This window comes from Centroberyx affinis, unplaced genomic scaffold (genome assembly GCF_046629955.1).
Source record: "Centroberyx affinis isolate AG114_WGS23_722 - 3 ecotype Tasmania unplaced genomic scaffold, CSIRO-AGI_Caff_v1 ptg000155l_1, whole genome shotgun sequence".
Lineage (NCBI taxonomy): Eukaryota > Metazoa > Chordata > Actinopteri > Beryciformes > Berycidae > Centroberyx > Centroberyx affinis.
This window is the reverse complement of record NW_027278852.1, coordinates 75,689-90,791: the sequence shown is the minus strand read 5'-3', so window position 1 is coordinate 90,791 and position 15,103 is coordinate 75,689. Positions and strand designations below refer to the sequence as shown.

The 15,103-nt window shown below is 43.5% G+C and overlaps 1 protein-coding gene across 1 annotated transcript in view; it reads right to left on the bottom strand.

Annotated features, from left to right (window-relative positions):
* Positions 1–15,103, bottom strand: part of col27a1b (collagen, type XXVII, alpha 1b) — a 60,150-nt gene that overhangs the window by 26,002 nt on the left and 19,045 nt on the right. Inside the window, exons 6-13 of the mRNA XM_071532754.1 lie at positions 14,084–14,137; positions 13,920–13,973; positions 7,921–7,965; positions 5,222–5,275; positions 3,858–3,902; positions 3,168–3,221; positions 2,629–2,673; positions 436–489 (exon numbers count right to left, since the gene is read on the bottom strand). Coding sequence (XP_071388855.1) covers positions 436–489; positions 2,629–2,673; positions 3,168–3,221; positions 3,858–3,902; positions 5,222–5,275; positions 7,921–7,965; positions 13,920–13,973; positions 14,084–14,137 — 405 coding nt within the window. The remainder of the gene's footprint in view (positions 1–435; positions 490–2,628; positions 2,674–3,167; positions 3,222–3,857; positions 3,903–5,221; positions 5,276–7,920; positions 7,966–13,919; positions 13,974–14,083; positions 14,138–15,103) is intronic.

The window sequence follows — 15,103 nt, the reverse complement described above, 5'->3', positions numbered from 1 at the left end:
ACTGATTGGCTGACTGACTGACTGGCTGACTGACTGACTGACTAACTAGCTGACTGACTGACTGGCTGACTGACTGACTGGCTGACTGACTGACTGGCTGACTGACTGACTGACTAACTAGCTGACTGACTGACTGGCTGACTGACTGACTGACTGACTGACTGCACAGATTTGCCTCACAGCCACGCTTATGCAGAAGCAAATTTTCTTGTTGTAAAACAATATGCAAGTCAGCTCCAAATCTGCAACTAGATTGTTTTGTTGTTGATTTTTCAGAGATAATGCCTTGGCCTAATTGGATCTACAGTAAAGCACATCAGTAATGTTTTGGAACATTCTGTTAAGGCTGTACCTGTTATTGGGTAAATGTTATTGGTGTGTGACTGGGCCGATGAGTGAATGAAGGGGTGCATGTATCCAAGTTCTTTCACTTACTGGGTTCCCATCCGGGCCAGGGGGTCCCCTCTCTCCAAAGTCACCAGGAAACCCCTGAGCACACACACAAACAGGGTCGTCATGTAACCAAATGGTGCTGAGTGGCTTTATCAGATTTACATTTCATGCTTGTCAGAGCACACATGTTGATGTTGAATCTATTTACATATGACATGCTCCATCTGTGAGTGTCACACCAAACACATAGGATCAACAAAGTGTTTCCCAAAACAGAAGTTTGCAGAGTAAAGCCAAGCAAATCCCAGCAAATGCGCTCCCAGCGCTTCATTCCTGGGAGACCGGCAGGAAATTCCATGGCTGAGTGTTTCCGAGCGACGGAGTGAGTGTGTGTGTGTGTGTGTGTGTGCACGCTGGCAGGCAGCGCTCGGCAGTCCGCGAACCAACCCCCAGGACTTGCCTCACTGGCCCAACAAAAACTGCTTGGCCCAGGAATTGCTGACGGGATCCTTTTTTTTCGCTTGTCGTTCGTAATTCCATTATAGAAAACAGAACAAGAGGCGTGACGCGACTGCGAGGCCACACGCTCAACGTGTGCTTGTCAATGTGCCAAGGTCAACAGCATGCTACCGCACATCGCGGCTCGGCACTCGCCCACAGAAGGCGAGCTACGGTTAGATAGATGATGAATGGCGGAATAGCAGTGAGGTCTCTCTCTCTCTCTCTGTCTGCAGAGTGAGATGGAAAAAAGACAGATCAGATGAAAGTATGAAGACCTCAGAGATGGCATGAGATAGGATTGTTTTGTGTGGCAGAGTGCTGATTTAGAAACATTAGGCAAATGTGGATAAAGTAATAAGCGGTAATTGGAGCAATGTGAAGCCCACAGGAAATGTGGAAAAGTTTGCCTCCTTCCAAAAATGTCAATAACTGATTTGGTCTGATCAGAAACACATGCATTCCCAAGTCTTTGTTCTCGTATTGACAACAACTTTGAGTGATGTTGGTGAAACTTTTTCTCATCGTGTGATCTGTCCAATGACAGTCCTGCCGTTTTGTCACGTGCAAACTATAAATTCACAAGGTAAAAACATAAATCCAAGGACTCAACAGCTTTCCAACTATGAGGTTGAGACAGGAGGGGAAGAGCTGGCAAGGCACTTTTTCTAAAATATACAAAGTCTCTGAATTGGCTTTTTTGTGGCCCAGGTTGTAGTGGTTGAGACCCTGAGTCACATGTTCCTCTGCTGGATCAAATCCCACCAGATCCTTCCCCCCTTCTGTGTGACCTTCTCAGATTTGCTGCTGACTCAGTAAAGAAAAGAAATCTTATGCAAAGTGACTGCCCACTCTTTATAACAGAAAAAAAAGAGAAATGGCTTTCTCATGACTTGGCTGTTCTGCCTCAGTCTTTGTCGCTGACCATCGGTGCCTAATAAAAACACATGTACAAGCAGACTGGGCCTGGGAAAATATCAGATTTACATGGGTGGTTATGAGCAGTGTTAGTATTTTCCATGTAAGCCTGGCAGGATGGGAAATTCACTTCCAGGCGCCAATGACGATAGACTTCCCTGGTCTGTGGGTAGCGACTTCGGAGAGCCAAACCCACAACTGACACATTATATTATCATATTGCTCTAATGGAGAAAAGACACTGTCCTTCACTAACCATACCGTATAAAACACAGTGTTTCCTAATCAACTTCAACCAGAGAAAATTACAATCATAGAAGATTTATGGATAAGCAAAGCAAAATATTTCAATTACTCACTTCAATGCGATGTCAATAATTTCTAATTTGAAGAGGGCATTAACTGAGAATGCGGATGTGATACGCCTATGCATGAATGTTTTAGTGTTGCCAATGCCTTCAGCCTATTGATAAACTATACTGTTAAAGGTGCAATAAGTAAGACTCCTTCTGTCCCATAGCACAAAGTGAACATAATATATCTGGAAGGGGGTTGATAGGGTTGTTGATGAATACCAATAACTCAGCGATTACTTTCAAAAAGCCTGTACTCTCTGTTTTGGAACGACCCCAACCCCCCCCCTCCTTCAAACTCACTCTGGATTAGAGTCTTTCTTGAAGAGTAATGGTCATGTAATACACTATAAAGTACCCATGACGCTAAGAGAGACCGTAGATCAAGACAAAACACTCTCAATTTCATGCTGCGGCATTAAAAAAAAAAAGGTTGTCTGAAAAGTATGTTGAGAGAAAACTTTACCGGCCTACCCATCTTGCCCTTCTTCCCATGAACGCCAGGAATTCCCTGGAAACAGAGAAGGACAGAATGGAGTGAGGGAGAGAGAAATGGATTACACAGCAAAAAGGGAGATAAAGGAGTGTTTAAAGTAAATAAGATTGAAGTTATTGGACAAAAACAGTAAGCAGATGTCGAAATACTTGGCTCTACAAGAGACCTGGCACTAAAACCCCAAGAGATTTGGCACTACTTTTCTAATCCACTGCCCTGGAGGTTCATGGGTGCTTGAGTCCTGGCTGGGTTAACACACAGCAAATTTGATTCCAGCTCCTACATATTAACCTTATCCAAAACAGTTTCGCCTCAGGCTTGCTCCTATGTAAATATTGTGAGAGGGACCTAGTGTTACCCTGGGCATATAGCGGCGGTTTAGAGGAGCGTGCCCACTGCTAGTATTTCATGAGTGGAAGCTATTTCTATTTCACAACAATTTTGGCTCATGGAGAGTCGTATAATGCGACCCAGAAGACGTTTTCACGCTCGCAGCCGCTGATACTCACTCTTTCGCCATCAGGTCCAGGAAGGCCAAAAAGCCCAGGGACGCCTATGTGACCCTGGACGGATGAAGAAGAAGAAGAAGAAGAAGAAGAAGCAGAAGAAGAGATGGAGGGGAGGAAGAGACAAGGCAAGGAAAGATGGGAAGAGCAGAGATGACGGACAAAGTAAAGACCTGTTAGATGTCAGCATGTCTAAGAAAAAAAAAACCTCAACAAAGACTTCGGCCGGGACGCTTCGGTCCGCTCCGACATCGCCAGCCAGTTTGTATTTAGGGTCGGCCGGGCGGTCTTGAAGAACCAAGCCTTGAGGCAAGTGTATATGCCCATGGACTGCATGGTGCTGGCTTCCACGATGTAGTCCAAGGGCACATACCCTCACGTCAGGGATCTCTGAAGACTCCTGCTGGCCTGCTCAGTGGAAGGAGAGAGAGAGCGGGGCAAGCCATAAGACGGCAGGAACGATGAGATTACAAGGAAATAAAATGAAAAGCTAATTTCCTTAGTTGTTTTTTTTTTTTTTTTTTCTTTTTTTTTTTGCCGTCAAACACTTCAAACGAGAGATCTACAGCATTCACATTTCAAGCATCCTTTTAATTACCAGAGATCAAACATCAAATATATATTGCCTTGACGGATTTATACTTAATCAAATAAATCCATGCTTAAGCTGTATTTTGCACAAACTGTACTTACCCTGGATCCTTTAGGCCCCAATTTCCCTACAGGCCCAGGTAAACCCTACAGGCAAAAGATGACAAAACACATTCCTGTGGTTACAAACAGTGGTGGAACTTAATGTGTATGGCTGTCAAAGCACTTGTGTATATGCATCGGAAAATAGAAAAACATTTTGTTATGGCATATCTAACTGGGTCAAAATTTATAACTGTACGATAGGCATCAACTTTATCTAGACTTCCTTTTCAGAATTCAAATTAGCCTCTTGGCGGGCGTTTGCAGTGTGAAACGCTTCAGCAGCATTCACATCAATGGATCAGCGGCGTTTCCAGCAAATCCACCGGCACAGAAAATCTCTCCCTCTGTAAACTCTAAAGATCAGAACTCAGCAGAACAGAGTTCCCCACAAGCAAGATGCAGCGTCTTGACATAAACCTACAGCTCTGGTGATTCACGGCCAACAGATGGTGGGGGGTGCTAAAACCTAATCCATCACACACCGCTAAGTGTCTATAGGGATCAGAGTTCTGACATAGTAAGTGCGCTAAAGCACAGCGGCAAACACCGAGACCCGTGCCTGAACTCCAGCTTATCGTAAACAGTCGAGGAGCGCGAGTGACTGAACGGTTTTCCAGCTGTTTTGTGAGTTCAAAATTTGCTTATAGCTAAGAGGAAACAGGTTTCAGAAATGCAGAGAACCTCAAACACTCCCCAGCTTTGACTTCTTTAAACTTTTCAAACACTATTCCCAGAAGTGGGACACAGTTTGAGTTTGGAAAGACAGCGGAAGCTTATTTGTACCCGGGGATCGCTGGCATTAGTCACACTTTTATTACCTTTTCTTTCTTCGGGGGTAGCACTCGCTGTGGAAAACCTTTTGACATTTTATTTCCTGACTAGATCAGGGGCATCCGTTCCTCAATTTCTACCGCAGGTGTTTCTCGACAGCTTAGAGCTGTTTATCGCTCTTTCAGACCCTTTTTTTTTTTAAACGTGAAGTTGTTCTTTCTATTTTGGTTCCATCCAATGTGGGTTTTTGAAAGGCGATACTGATATTTTTGGATTGAAGCTGCAGTCGATATTTCGTGCCAGTATTCAATATTTTTTAAATTGGTCTATTTTCACACCAAAAAGTTCCTTAAAAATACAAGGATTCAACAACATTGACTGGCTGATGTCCATTTTTTATTAAAAGGCCAATATTAAAAAAAATTGAATTCACAGTACAGTTGACACGCTATTCCCCATTTATTGTTTTATCTTTCTGTGTGTGTGCATATGTGTGTGCGTAGGTGTGTGTATGTACCTGTGTGTGTGCATATGTGTGTGTGTGTGTGTGGCCCTGCTCAACCAGCACCGCAACACTAGATTTACTGCACCTGCCTGCCAGGATAACCTTTGGCCCCAGGGCTTCCATCGTCTCCCCGTTCGCCCTGCAGAGAGAGAGAGAGAGAGTGAGAGAGAGAGAGAGACAGAAGACAGAAATGAGTATCAGAGGAGGGCAAGAGAGTGAAAGAGAGGGAAGGAAAGAAAGGAAGAAAGAAAGAAAGAAAGAAAGAAAGAAAAATATTTATAATCAGTTTTATTGGCCCAGAAAGTTTGCTCATACAAGGAAGTTGCTCACATAGGTCACACTAACCATAACACAACACAACATTATAAAAGTCACATATAAACAAAATCAAAAATAGAAAGTTAGGAAAAAAAGCTAATATATATGTATTCTTAGTCTGTAAAAAGTTGTATATAATTTAGGAAATAGGTTTCCTTTCTGTACAATATGCAGGAAAAATAAATCAAGAATGCGAGAAAGAAAAAACAAGCGTCCATCGGTTCTATAGTAAAATCTAAATCTGTAGGCTTTTAATACAGACTTGTTTAGTCAAGTCAGTACTGCCTAAGGAAAGCGGCGCCACTATAGACACTGGCACTCTGACCATTAAATTAAGCCGACAGTAAGTGCTGTTACAGTGCGGTCGAGCCACATGCTGTTTGACTACTGTGCGCTCAGCTTCGTCTTAATATGTTTGTCCTCATCAACACACGGCGTCCTACATGAGTCACTTCTTCCATGTGGTGAAACCAATCCGAACGCATCCCTCCGAAAGAATGTTTAATTCTATATGTATGGGAAAAATCAAACAGGATTAGTTAGTGAAGGCATGCAAGAAATTATAGGCCGTTTGTATACCGAGGGCCGACCGCATTAATTATACGCTGGAGACAGTGAAGTTTATGTTCCTGTATTTTCAGTTTCCCGGGAAAACCAAAGCATTAATGTATTATGAGAAACCAAAATGTTAATGTATTATGAGAATGCTATGAAAATGCTTGTAAATGGAGAAAAAGTACAGTAGTCATAGTAGTAATAGTTGGAGTAGTGATGGTGGCAGTAGGTATTGTTGCAGTATAAGTAAGGGATAATGTGCAGCAAGCTGGTCATTATTGCAAAATTAGCCCCAAGAGGATGATTCAAAACCCTGGCACAAAGCCCCTGACTGTACATTATCCCACTTATTACATGACTACATTAATGACTTGACAAAAAATATTGTATTTACTCAGCTTACAGTAATTTGCAAGCTTCCACCAAAAAGCAGTCTATCAAGACTGTCCGCAGTAACCGAGGAGTAACAGCTTTTTGGCACAAGGTGTCGCCAGTTATCTTAATTTTATTAGAAATCAACAAAATCGACCGGACATGAGAAGTAACAGACCTCCGAACGAGTTAATTGGCCTCTCACAATCGAGCTTTCATACAAAACTGTGTAATAAGCGGTAAAATAATAATTTGCAGCAAACCAGATGTAGTTACTTTATTTTCCACAGAAAGGAGAGCAACTTCACTAAAGGGCTGGAGGAGACAGACAAGGGCTTTTTTTCCTTGTGACACAGCACATTTTTCCCAGTGATAGCACACAGTATTTGTACTAGGGAAGAATCCTAGAGGAGGAGGGGGAGGAGAGGAAGGAGGAGGAGGAAGAGGAGGAGGAGGAATGACCTAGGGTGTCCAGACTATTTGGCCCACTTGTACTTCTGCCAAAAATCCCTCTCTCCCTCTTCCCGCCAACATTCCCTAAGTGCTAATGTGTTCATGTGCAACGTCCTCTCTCGACAAGGACAAGAGTCTGTAGCTCCTCTCTGCTTTTACCCTTTTATCTATCTCTCTTTCCCCCTCTCTCTCTCTCTCTCTTCCTTAATGTCTCCATGTCTCTCTGTTATTCCTTTCCTCTCCGTCTTCCCCTCCCTTTCTCTCCAACTATCTAACTATAAATGGAAAGTCTCGCTCCAGTCTTTAGGGAACTGTCTCTGTAGGGCTTTGGCTGGTTTTATTCAGTGGGTAAACATATGTTGACGTACAGCTAACGCACACGGTGCAGCCTTCAGCCAGACGCCAGCATGCAGTGCATTTAGTCGGCGTGGCAACACTTCAAACAGACAGGGAGAGGAGGGACTGTGTCAGAGAAACCAGAGGAACTCAGATTTGAGATATTTGGAGATGCCACTCATCCTGTTCAGAAAATCCTTTTTGCTGCCTCCTGATTGTTTTTGTTTTTTTTGTCCCCCACTGTGAAATTCACACACAATATCTCAGACACCTTTGACACTTTTGGATTTTGATGGATGAAGATGAACACGAATGATTTATCTCAAAACACTGTATTCAGGCATTTTGAAAATTACACTGACTGGCCTAAAGTCACATGCTACATCATTCATTCGTTTACTTGTCCATGCGTCAAGCACAATATCTCAGATGCTGCTAATTGGGTTTTGACGAAACTTTTGGAAAAAATGCATCTCACCACTGCGTTGCAGCGTTTTCAAAATTATACTGGCCGGCCTAAGGGGGGTGCTGTAATTACGGGTCAAATCAAGCCGACATATTTGGTACTGATTGGCCCAGAAGAGGGGTGAGAGTGAGGACTACAGCTTGGTGGTAGACCAGAGGAGATATATATTCAATTTTTATGCACCATCATTATTATTATTATCAGTAATGTATGTTATCTGAGATGAAATGTATAATACACATCATACAGGAGAGATGGTTGAGGAGAAATGTCAAAATACTCACAGGATCGCCTGGGAGACCAGGGGGACCAGGATGACCTTTTTGTCCCTGTTAATAGAGGAACAACACATTAGAATTTGAATATATCCAACAACAAGTAATAACACAATAGCATATGTTATTAATATTCTGATCACAAAACCAGGGGGAAGTGGAATGTCAAATGATGCGCTTCGGAGAGAGAGATTATGTAGGTCTTGGGTGGAAAATATGAAGCCAGTGGTCACACTTAATCTAATTTTAGCTATTAGAGAGTTCATCACCTTGACGTTAAAGAGCATCTCTCAGGCAGTAACCCATCTCTATTGACACCAGAGGGGCTAAAATTATACTGAAGGATTCTCCAGTTGCCTAACGGAGGACAAGACTGCCTCATTACCTTATAAAAAGCTCAATAAAATAACTTAATAATGACCCGGATGATTTAGTTTAAAAGGGTCCACAACAAAGACAGCGTAACAGCTGCGAACCCGACGGACCGCTTATCAGCCGCACCAGAAATCATCATTAACCCTGGAGGTGATACTGTTTTAGCATCTCCTACATGAGAACAATGCAGTTTGTATTCATTTAAGCAGCACGGCAGCTTTGCTATGAGTTTGTCCCACCATTACCCCTCCTGCACACCGTGACAAAACATACTCTGAGAACAATTTGGCATTAATTAAACCAATAAACCAATAACACAGTGACAAGCGAGGCCAAAAGGGGAAATAAATGGCCAGTCCTTCACACCCTGTCGTCTCAAAAGAGCGTGCCAGCTGGTGTTATGGAGTATTCGTCTTTTCAAAATAAAGGACCACGGTAATATGCCCCGAGGTACTGGGTCATGTAAAGTCAGCTGCAAGGGAAAACCAAGTCTATCCCCTCAAGTGTGTCGTCTTGCCAACTCCTGCCACTAGTGAGGCCGGCCTGTCAACAGCAGCGCAAAGTAAACCGCAGGCTGCCTGGGCCGATGTAGAGATTAGCATCAATGTAAACACACAAAAGCCACCGTCGGGGGAACCATACCCAGCGCTCTCAAGTTCGCAGCGCACAGTGTATACATGAGGATTATTATCTCCTTCTATGAACGCTCTATGAGACATTTGGTGAAGTAGTGACTTAAAGCAGGGCTCGGCTGTAACGGCAGCCTCAGTGGGCTTTATGCAGTCCTGAGTGAGGAGGGTGATGAGAAACTTAAAGGGGAATGCCACTCAATTTCAGAATTTATTTCACCGATGTGGATTTTTGAAGGCCAATACCAATACTGAAGCTGCCAATAACCTTTATTTTGCACCGATATTCTGTACCTTTTCATCAGATTTGAACATTTTCATGCCAAATAATTACAAGTATTCAGTGTTTATGCTCAGGAGGATGGAAAAGTCTCTGAAATAGCATTTTAAACCACTGTGTGACTAAAACACTGAAACCCACGCTAATGAAATTCATTGAGGATGGTTGCAGCTCCTTAAAGACCCCATGAAACGGCATCTTTACTTACTTGATTTGATGTATTTCCTTTTGAAACAGGATGTAGGGGCGGGACATAACGCAGTGAGGGATCATTCAAAAGTGTAAACTAATGCGATATAAGTCAGGGAGAGAAAGGCAGTTTTATTTGATAGGAGGGGTGGAGGGGGTGGGACTGTTAAAAAATCTGTGATGGTTTTATTGGCTGGAATTTTTTATTTACATCTACTGGTGCAGCATGAGGTCACCATGAAAGATACACTGATTTCCAGTAAGTAAACGTAATAGGAGTTCATTTCATAGGGACTTTAGGGCAGGGTGAGGCAAACTGCAACCCCTGAAGCCGATATATATCCATCTAACCCAAATGGATACATTATTCTTATACCGTGGGACAGTCCGGCCGATGCTTGTTAAAATCTATGACAACTCTCTCCCAAAGCCACAAACCAGAGAGCTGAGACTCGAGTCTGTGATGTCATCATGATGTGAAATCTGGAGCTGCTCCAGAACCAGTCAGCAGGAAACTGATTTTGTGGCCATGCAGAAGTATGTAGCTACAGTGAAAAACACTCATGAATTAATCTTCTACAACTGCTCCGAGCTTGTTCGTGAGTTCATTACAAAAGTCCAAACGATCAAAGAAATAAATGCCGTTTGAGATGCAACTATCAAATTAAATCTATGCATTGCAGCTTTTCAAAACAAAAAGAAAAGCCAGATGCTTGTCCAGTGGCCACTGCAATTATATCATTGAGGTTCTTATAAAATTGTCCTGTCAAACTCCTGATTATTTGTCTATTTATCTGCTGACAAGCAACAATATGCTTTGATTTGGAAATATTTGGAGTTGGCTTTGGAGTAGAGGAGTCTCCTACAGGAGCCAGAGCTCAGCCACAAAAGGACAAAAGAATGTGTCTGGACCTTCCAGCAAGGCCAGTACAGCTGAGTACAGTAAAAGTAGGGAAAAGCAGTCTGTCTCTGGAGTGTGTGTATGTGTGTGTGTGTGTGTGTGTGTGTGTATCTGCCTATAAGCACTCAAAAAGTTGGATAGCATTTCCAATTGTGTAAATAGGTTGTGCAACACCAAGATGGCAATGGATCACATTCTCCATTAGTTCTACTTCCCTATGAAGAGCAAACAGTTTTAATTACTGTAAGTTACACCAGAACAACCCAGCCAACAGGCAAAGTGTAGCAGCGGCAGTGTCTCCCCCTCTTACAGACTTAGCTTGGCAGAGATAAAATACGTTGTTCTTTCCATGGGATTTTTTTTCATTATAGCAGCAGCACAAAAAAAACACCCCCAAAAAACACATATTCCCACCTGGCATGGCTTGTATTTTCTCTTGGGCAAACAGACTCAGCAAATAAAGGTATGAGAAAATTATTATTTCGTTTCAGGAGCAGGAGGGAAAAATCTGGAGCGCTGCACAGCTAATAAAGAGCTGAGCGCTATTCCGGTGTGCCATGATCACTGCTGGCTGTGCAAAGAGCAGGCTGGTCCAGAGCTGGTAATACTCTCCACAGCGTTTCAGCTCCACACACACACACACACACACACACACACACACACACACACACACACACACACACACACACACACACACACACGCAGACATGCACGCGCCACCTCTTCTTTTACAGCGCAGACCGCTGACTGACTCCAAGGTAACCCTTCCCATTACATCTTTACACAATTTCCCACAGTGAGAAAGGCTTTCTCTGGCAGCGGGCCAGCGATCACGCACATAACTCCCAGCGGCGGAGACGTGAAGCGCCCATAAAGCCGGGCAGGTCGTAGTTTTACTGCCTGGTTAGACAAGAGCAGGACAACCTAAAGCTTCAGATGTGGCATTCTGCTGGAATTTTTGTATAATTTGAATACAAAAGTGCTTTGTAAGGAGTTTTGGCTTCTAGTGCCAGAATACGAAAAAAAAAATAAAAAAAAATCTAAGTGAGCTAAGAACAGCTGCAAGCAATGAGGTGTCTGGTGGCTTTCACCAGAGCCAAGCTGATTGCCTTGCTTTTATTAACTGGATATAAACTGCATTTTAATACTCTGTACGGCTGTCAGCCGTACAAAAAAAAGCCTAAGAGATGCAGTTTTCTTTAGGGGGACGTGACCATGCGGTGCAAAGTCCCACCTGAACTGATCATTCAGAACAGGAAGAGGGATCCATTACAACCACTTAACCTCTGCCGGGACGTTGGTCCACGCCCAGCAAAGATCCACAATTACCATAAATCAGCGGGAAGAATATCAGCTTTTTCCCATGTCTCGACTTTCCATGACTCACAGGCCGAGGAGAGAAGTGGTCTTCCTTTTTCGAGTTGGAGTCCTCCCCACTACTACAGTGAATGAAGGAACCTTGAGCGCACCAGATGGTTTTTCGCAGTCGGCCCTGTCCGATTGCATAACAGACTGTTGTAGCTCCCGCCAAGGCATTATTGCGTTCATACAAATGTGACCTAAATGAAGACAGGATTGTGTGTGTGTGTGCGCGTGCGCGTGCGTGTGTGTGACAGATAGAGAGAGAGAGAGAGCTGCTTAAAAAGAATCCCCCGTTGTGTGACAGTCATTTCCAAATTAGCGTTGTTTTGGCATGCGAACGCTGACCCCGCTGTGAACTTTTACTGTACCAACGCGCCGTTTTTGTTTCTTTCTATCTTCACTGTGGAATAATCCTGGCAGCAGACTGCATAAGGAATAGTGTAATGATAAACTGTCGGGTATAATTTAAAGGAAGCCCTGTCTCTGGGTTTTGTTTTTGTTTTTTTCCCCACTGGCTTTTCACCGCTTTCTTTTTCTAAACATGCTGCTGCAACAGTCAGGCTGTCAGGTAACTCAGCAGTGATTCCCTTTGCAAAGTTTTCCTGTTGCAATGTGTTAAGATGTAATGGGAAGGTTTTCCTGGAGTCAGTCAGCAGTCTGCACTGGGAAATAAGACGAGTTGTGTGTGTGTGTGTGTGTGTGTGTGTTTGTGTGTGTGTTTGTGTATGTGTCAGTGGGTGTAAAAACTAGGGTTTGACCGATATATCATGGTGACAGACTTCTGTTAAATATTGGCCAGACATGTTGTCCGCTGCCAATGTGATGGAGGTTCCTCCCTGACTGCAGCTACATACAGTCTGTAGAGTCTGTAACAAAATATTTCCTTTGAACATTTTATTTCGTCATTTAATTAAGAACTAATACTGTGTTTTGCAAAGTAATTCTTCATTTAAATCCCAGAGTTTCCTTTCCAGTGAATAGGTGTGGTGAGTCACCCTGCCTGAAAGAGCAGATAACCCCTAAAATAATTTCATTAGTCTGTTTTCAGTGGAGAGAGTCCCATGATAGTCTTAATGCTGTTTCAGAGGCTTTTCCACTCTGCCATGAATAAAAATCCCTAAAATAAAAACTCTGACACTCTGATGAAGGCTTCTTGCTGAAACTTTGGTGTGCTGAATAAAATGTCCTGCAATAAGAGTTCTACTTCTCTATGAAGTAGAACTCTGCAGCTACACTTTTGTTTAAAATCTAGGGGAAACAATGAAATTTTTTTTTTTTGGCATGAAAATGAACAAATTTAAAAATATCAAACATTGGCAAAACACACCTTCAATACAAAAAGTATCGGCACTGGAACCATAGTATCAAACCATAGTAAAAACACTCATATAGTCAGTTACAGAGCGCTATGTTCTATGCCCACTATGCATTCGGAAAAAGCAATAGTATCTGGCCCACTAGAGATGTGTAATTACTGTGAGTGGGATAACCAGCTTTGGGGCGAGGCCAAGGATGAAATGCACAAGGCCACAGAGGGAGAGCGCTCTGCTGCTAACCATCATTCTCTGTCACCGTGACACGCACAGTGGCGTGTAAATAAGTCAGAGAATGTGGATAAATAATCTCAGAGCTCAGATATTAACCTACATTCATAACGTCTACGTCCTGCTTTTTGAGAAGAGCTGTTCCCCGGGAGGGCGAATGACATAACACCCCGCTCCTCGATGTAAAACCCGAGCCGAGCCGAGCCGAGCTCCACCCAGTGAACTCCGCCGCTCCTCGGGTTCATCGTTCTGGAGGCCGCCGGTGACGATGACGTAACGGCCCAGCAATTCGAACCTTCGGTATTTCAAACCGGAGAGGAGTCAGAACACAGGTGCGCTCCTCGACGCCTGCGTTATGTTAGGCTGCTCTCCAAACAAGAGCTCAAACATCGGTGTTTGGCTGGGACCCTCCAAACACTCCGCTTTCAGAGAGATTCCCCCTCAAGGGAAATTTCAGAGTGGGCAGGATTTGAGTGTGTTGGCTTTGATTTACTGATCTGCGATATGGCCCGCTCATTCAGTCATTCAGTCATTCAAGGTCTCTGATTTATGCCTGAAATAATTTTGAGGAGGAAGGAAGGAACAGAACTATGGGGAGACACACATACATTCACCCTGAACTTTGGCACATATGGACCAGGGCCACTGACATCATTGTATCAGTGTAGCTCAGGCATATTTACACACAGAGGTTTTGACGTAGCATTTCAGCCAAATTGAATTTCTACCTTTCGTCCATCTTGGCCAGGCAGTCCAGGGGGCCCCAGTACACCAAACTCTCCCTGAAAGGACAAATTGAGTCACATCCAATGCACCAAAATATCTGCACAACCGTATCTGCTAATAATTGAGTAGTACTACTGAGTGAGGGGGGGGATCACAGAATTCATACTTTATGTCCTTTTGGGGCTCGGCCAGGGGAAAGTCCAGGATCTCCCTTTTGTCCCTAGAACATAAAAACACAGAACATATTCTTTAGACACTTTAGATACACTCTTCCCCCCAATATGCATGAGATACAGGCTAGTCTGACAGCGCTCACTGCATGTTTTCTGCATTGCCGCGGCTTTCCGCTTCCCGCAGCGCCAAGCGACTCTGTGTTTGCGTTTACAGCATCGAAGAGTAATGAGTTCACCCTGCTCATCGGTGAAACTAGCAGTCGTATTTACATGAGAGTGCAGTCCATTTATGCCCTCCGGTGTTTCAGTTTACACCAAGCCAGTGAGAAGTGATGGGGAGTGACCATGTGCATTCTTCTCCCTTTTCGGGCAGTGGGAATCTTGTCAGTGCATTCTGGGTCGGCGTTCAACTTCTACCAGTGAAACAGCATGAGTGGCCCAGCTATCTACACAATTATAATGAGAGTTTCATGGACACATGGCTGTAGATGAGCAACAGTTTCAGTGCTTAAAGAAACAAGTAAGGAATCTGTGTCTGTGTCCAACGATTTATCAGAAAAGAATTACACAACAATACAGCACTGGGTTAGTTTGACCCCAATCAAACGGCACCAATAAACTTTAATCAGCTGATTACAAATACTAAATGAACACAATTCATTTAACAAAGTTTGGCTGTGGAAACAAAGCCTGTACTGTGAGTCACTTTTGTGTAATCCTGCAGTTAACAACCGCCCCCATGACTTGTGAAGGAAGACGGTATGGGGCCAATCTCTTCCAAACCTCTTAGTGCAAACGCTAACATCACTTTAGCAGTTTACAGTCACGGGTGGAAAGACAGACATTGCCTCAAAAGAATATGCTTTATTTTACCGGGTTAATGATGGAAGTAAGACAAGCTTTTCCATTAGCACCTGTACCGGCCCATTTAAGCCTACATGTTCGTGTCAGCCACAATTTGGCATTAAACGGTCTTTGTGTGAATTTTCTCCAGACCGGCTTCTGAACAGAGC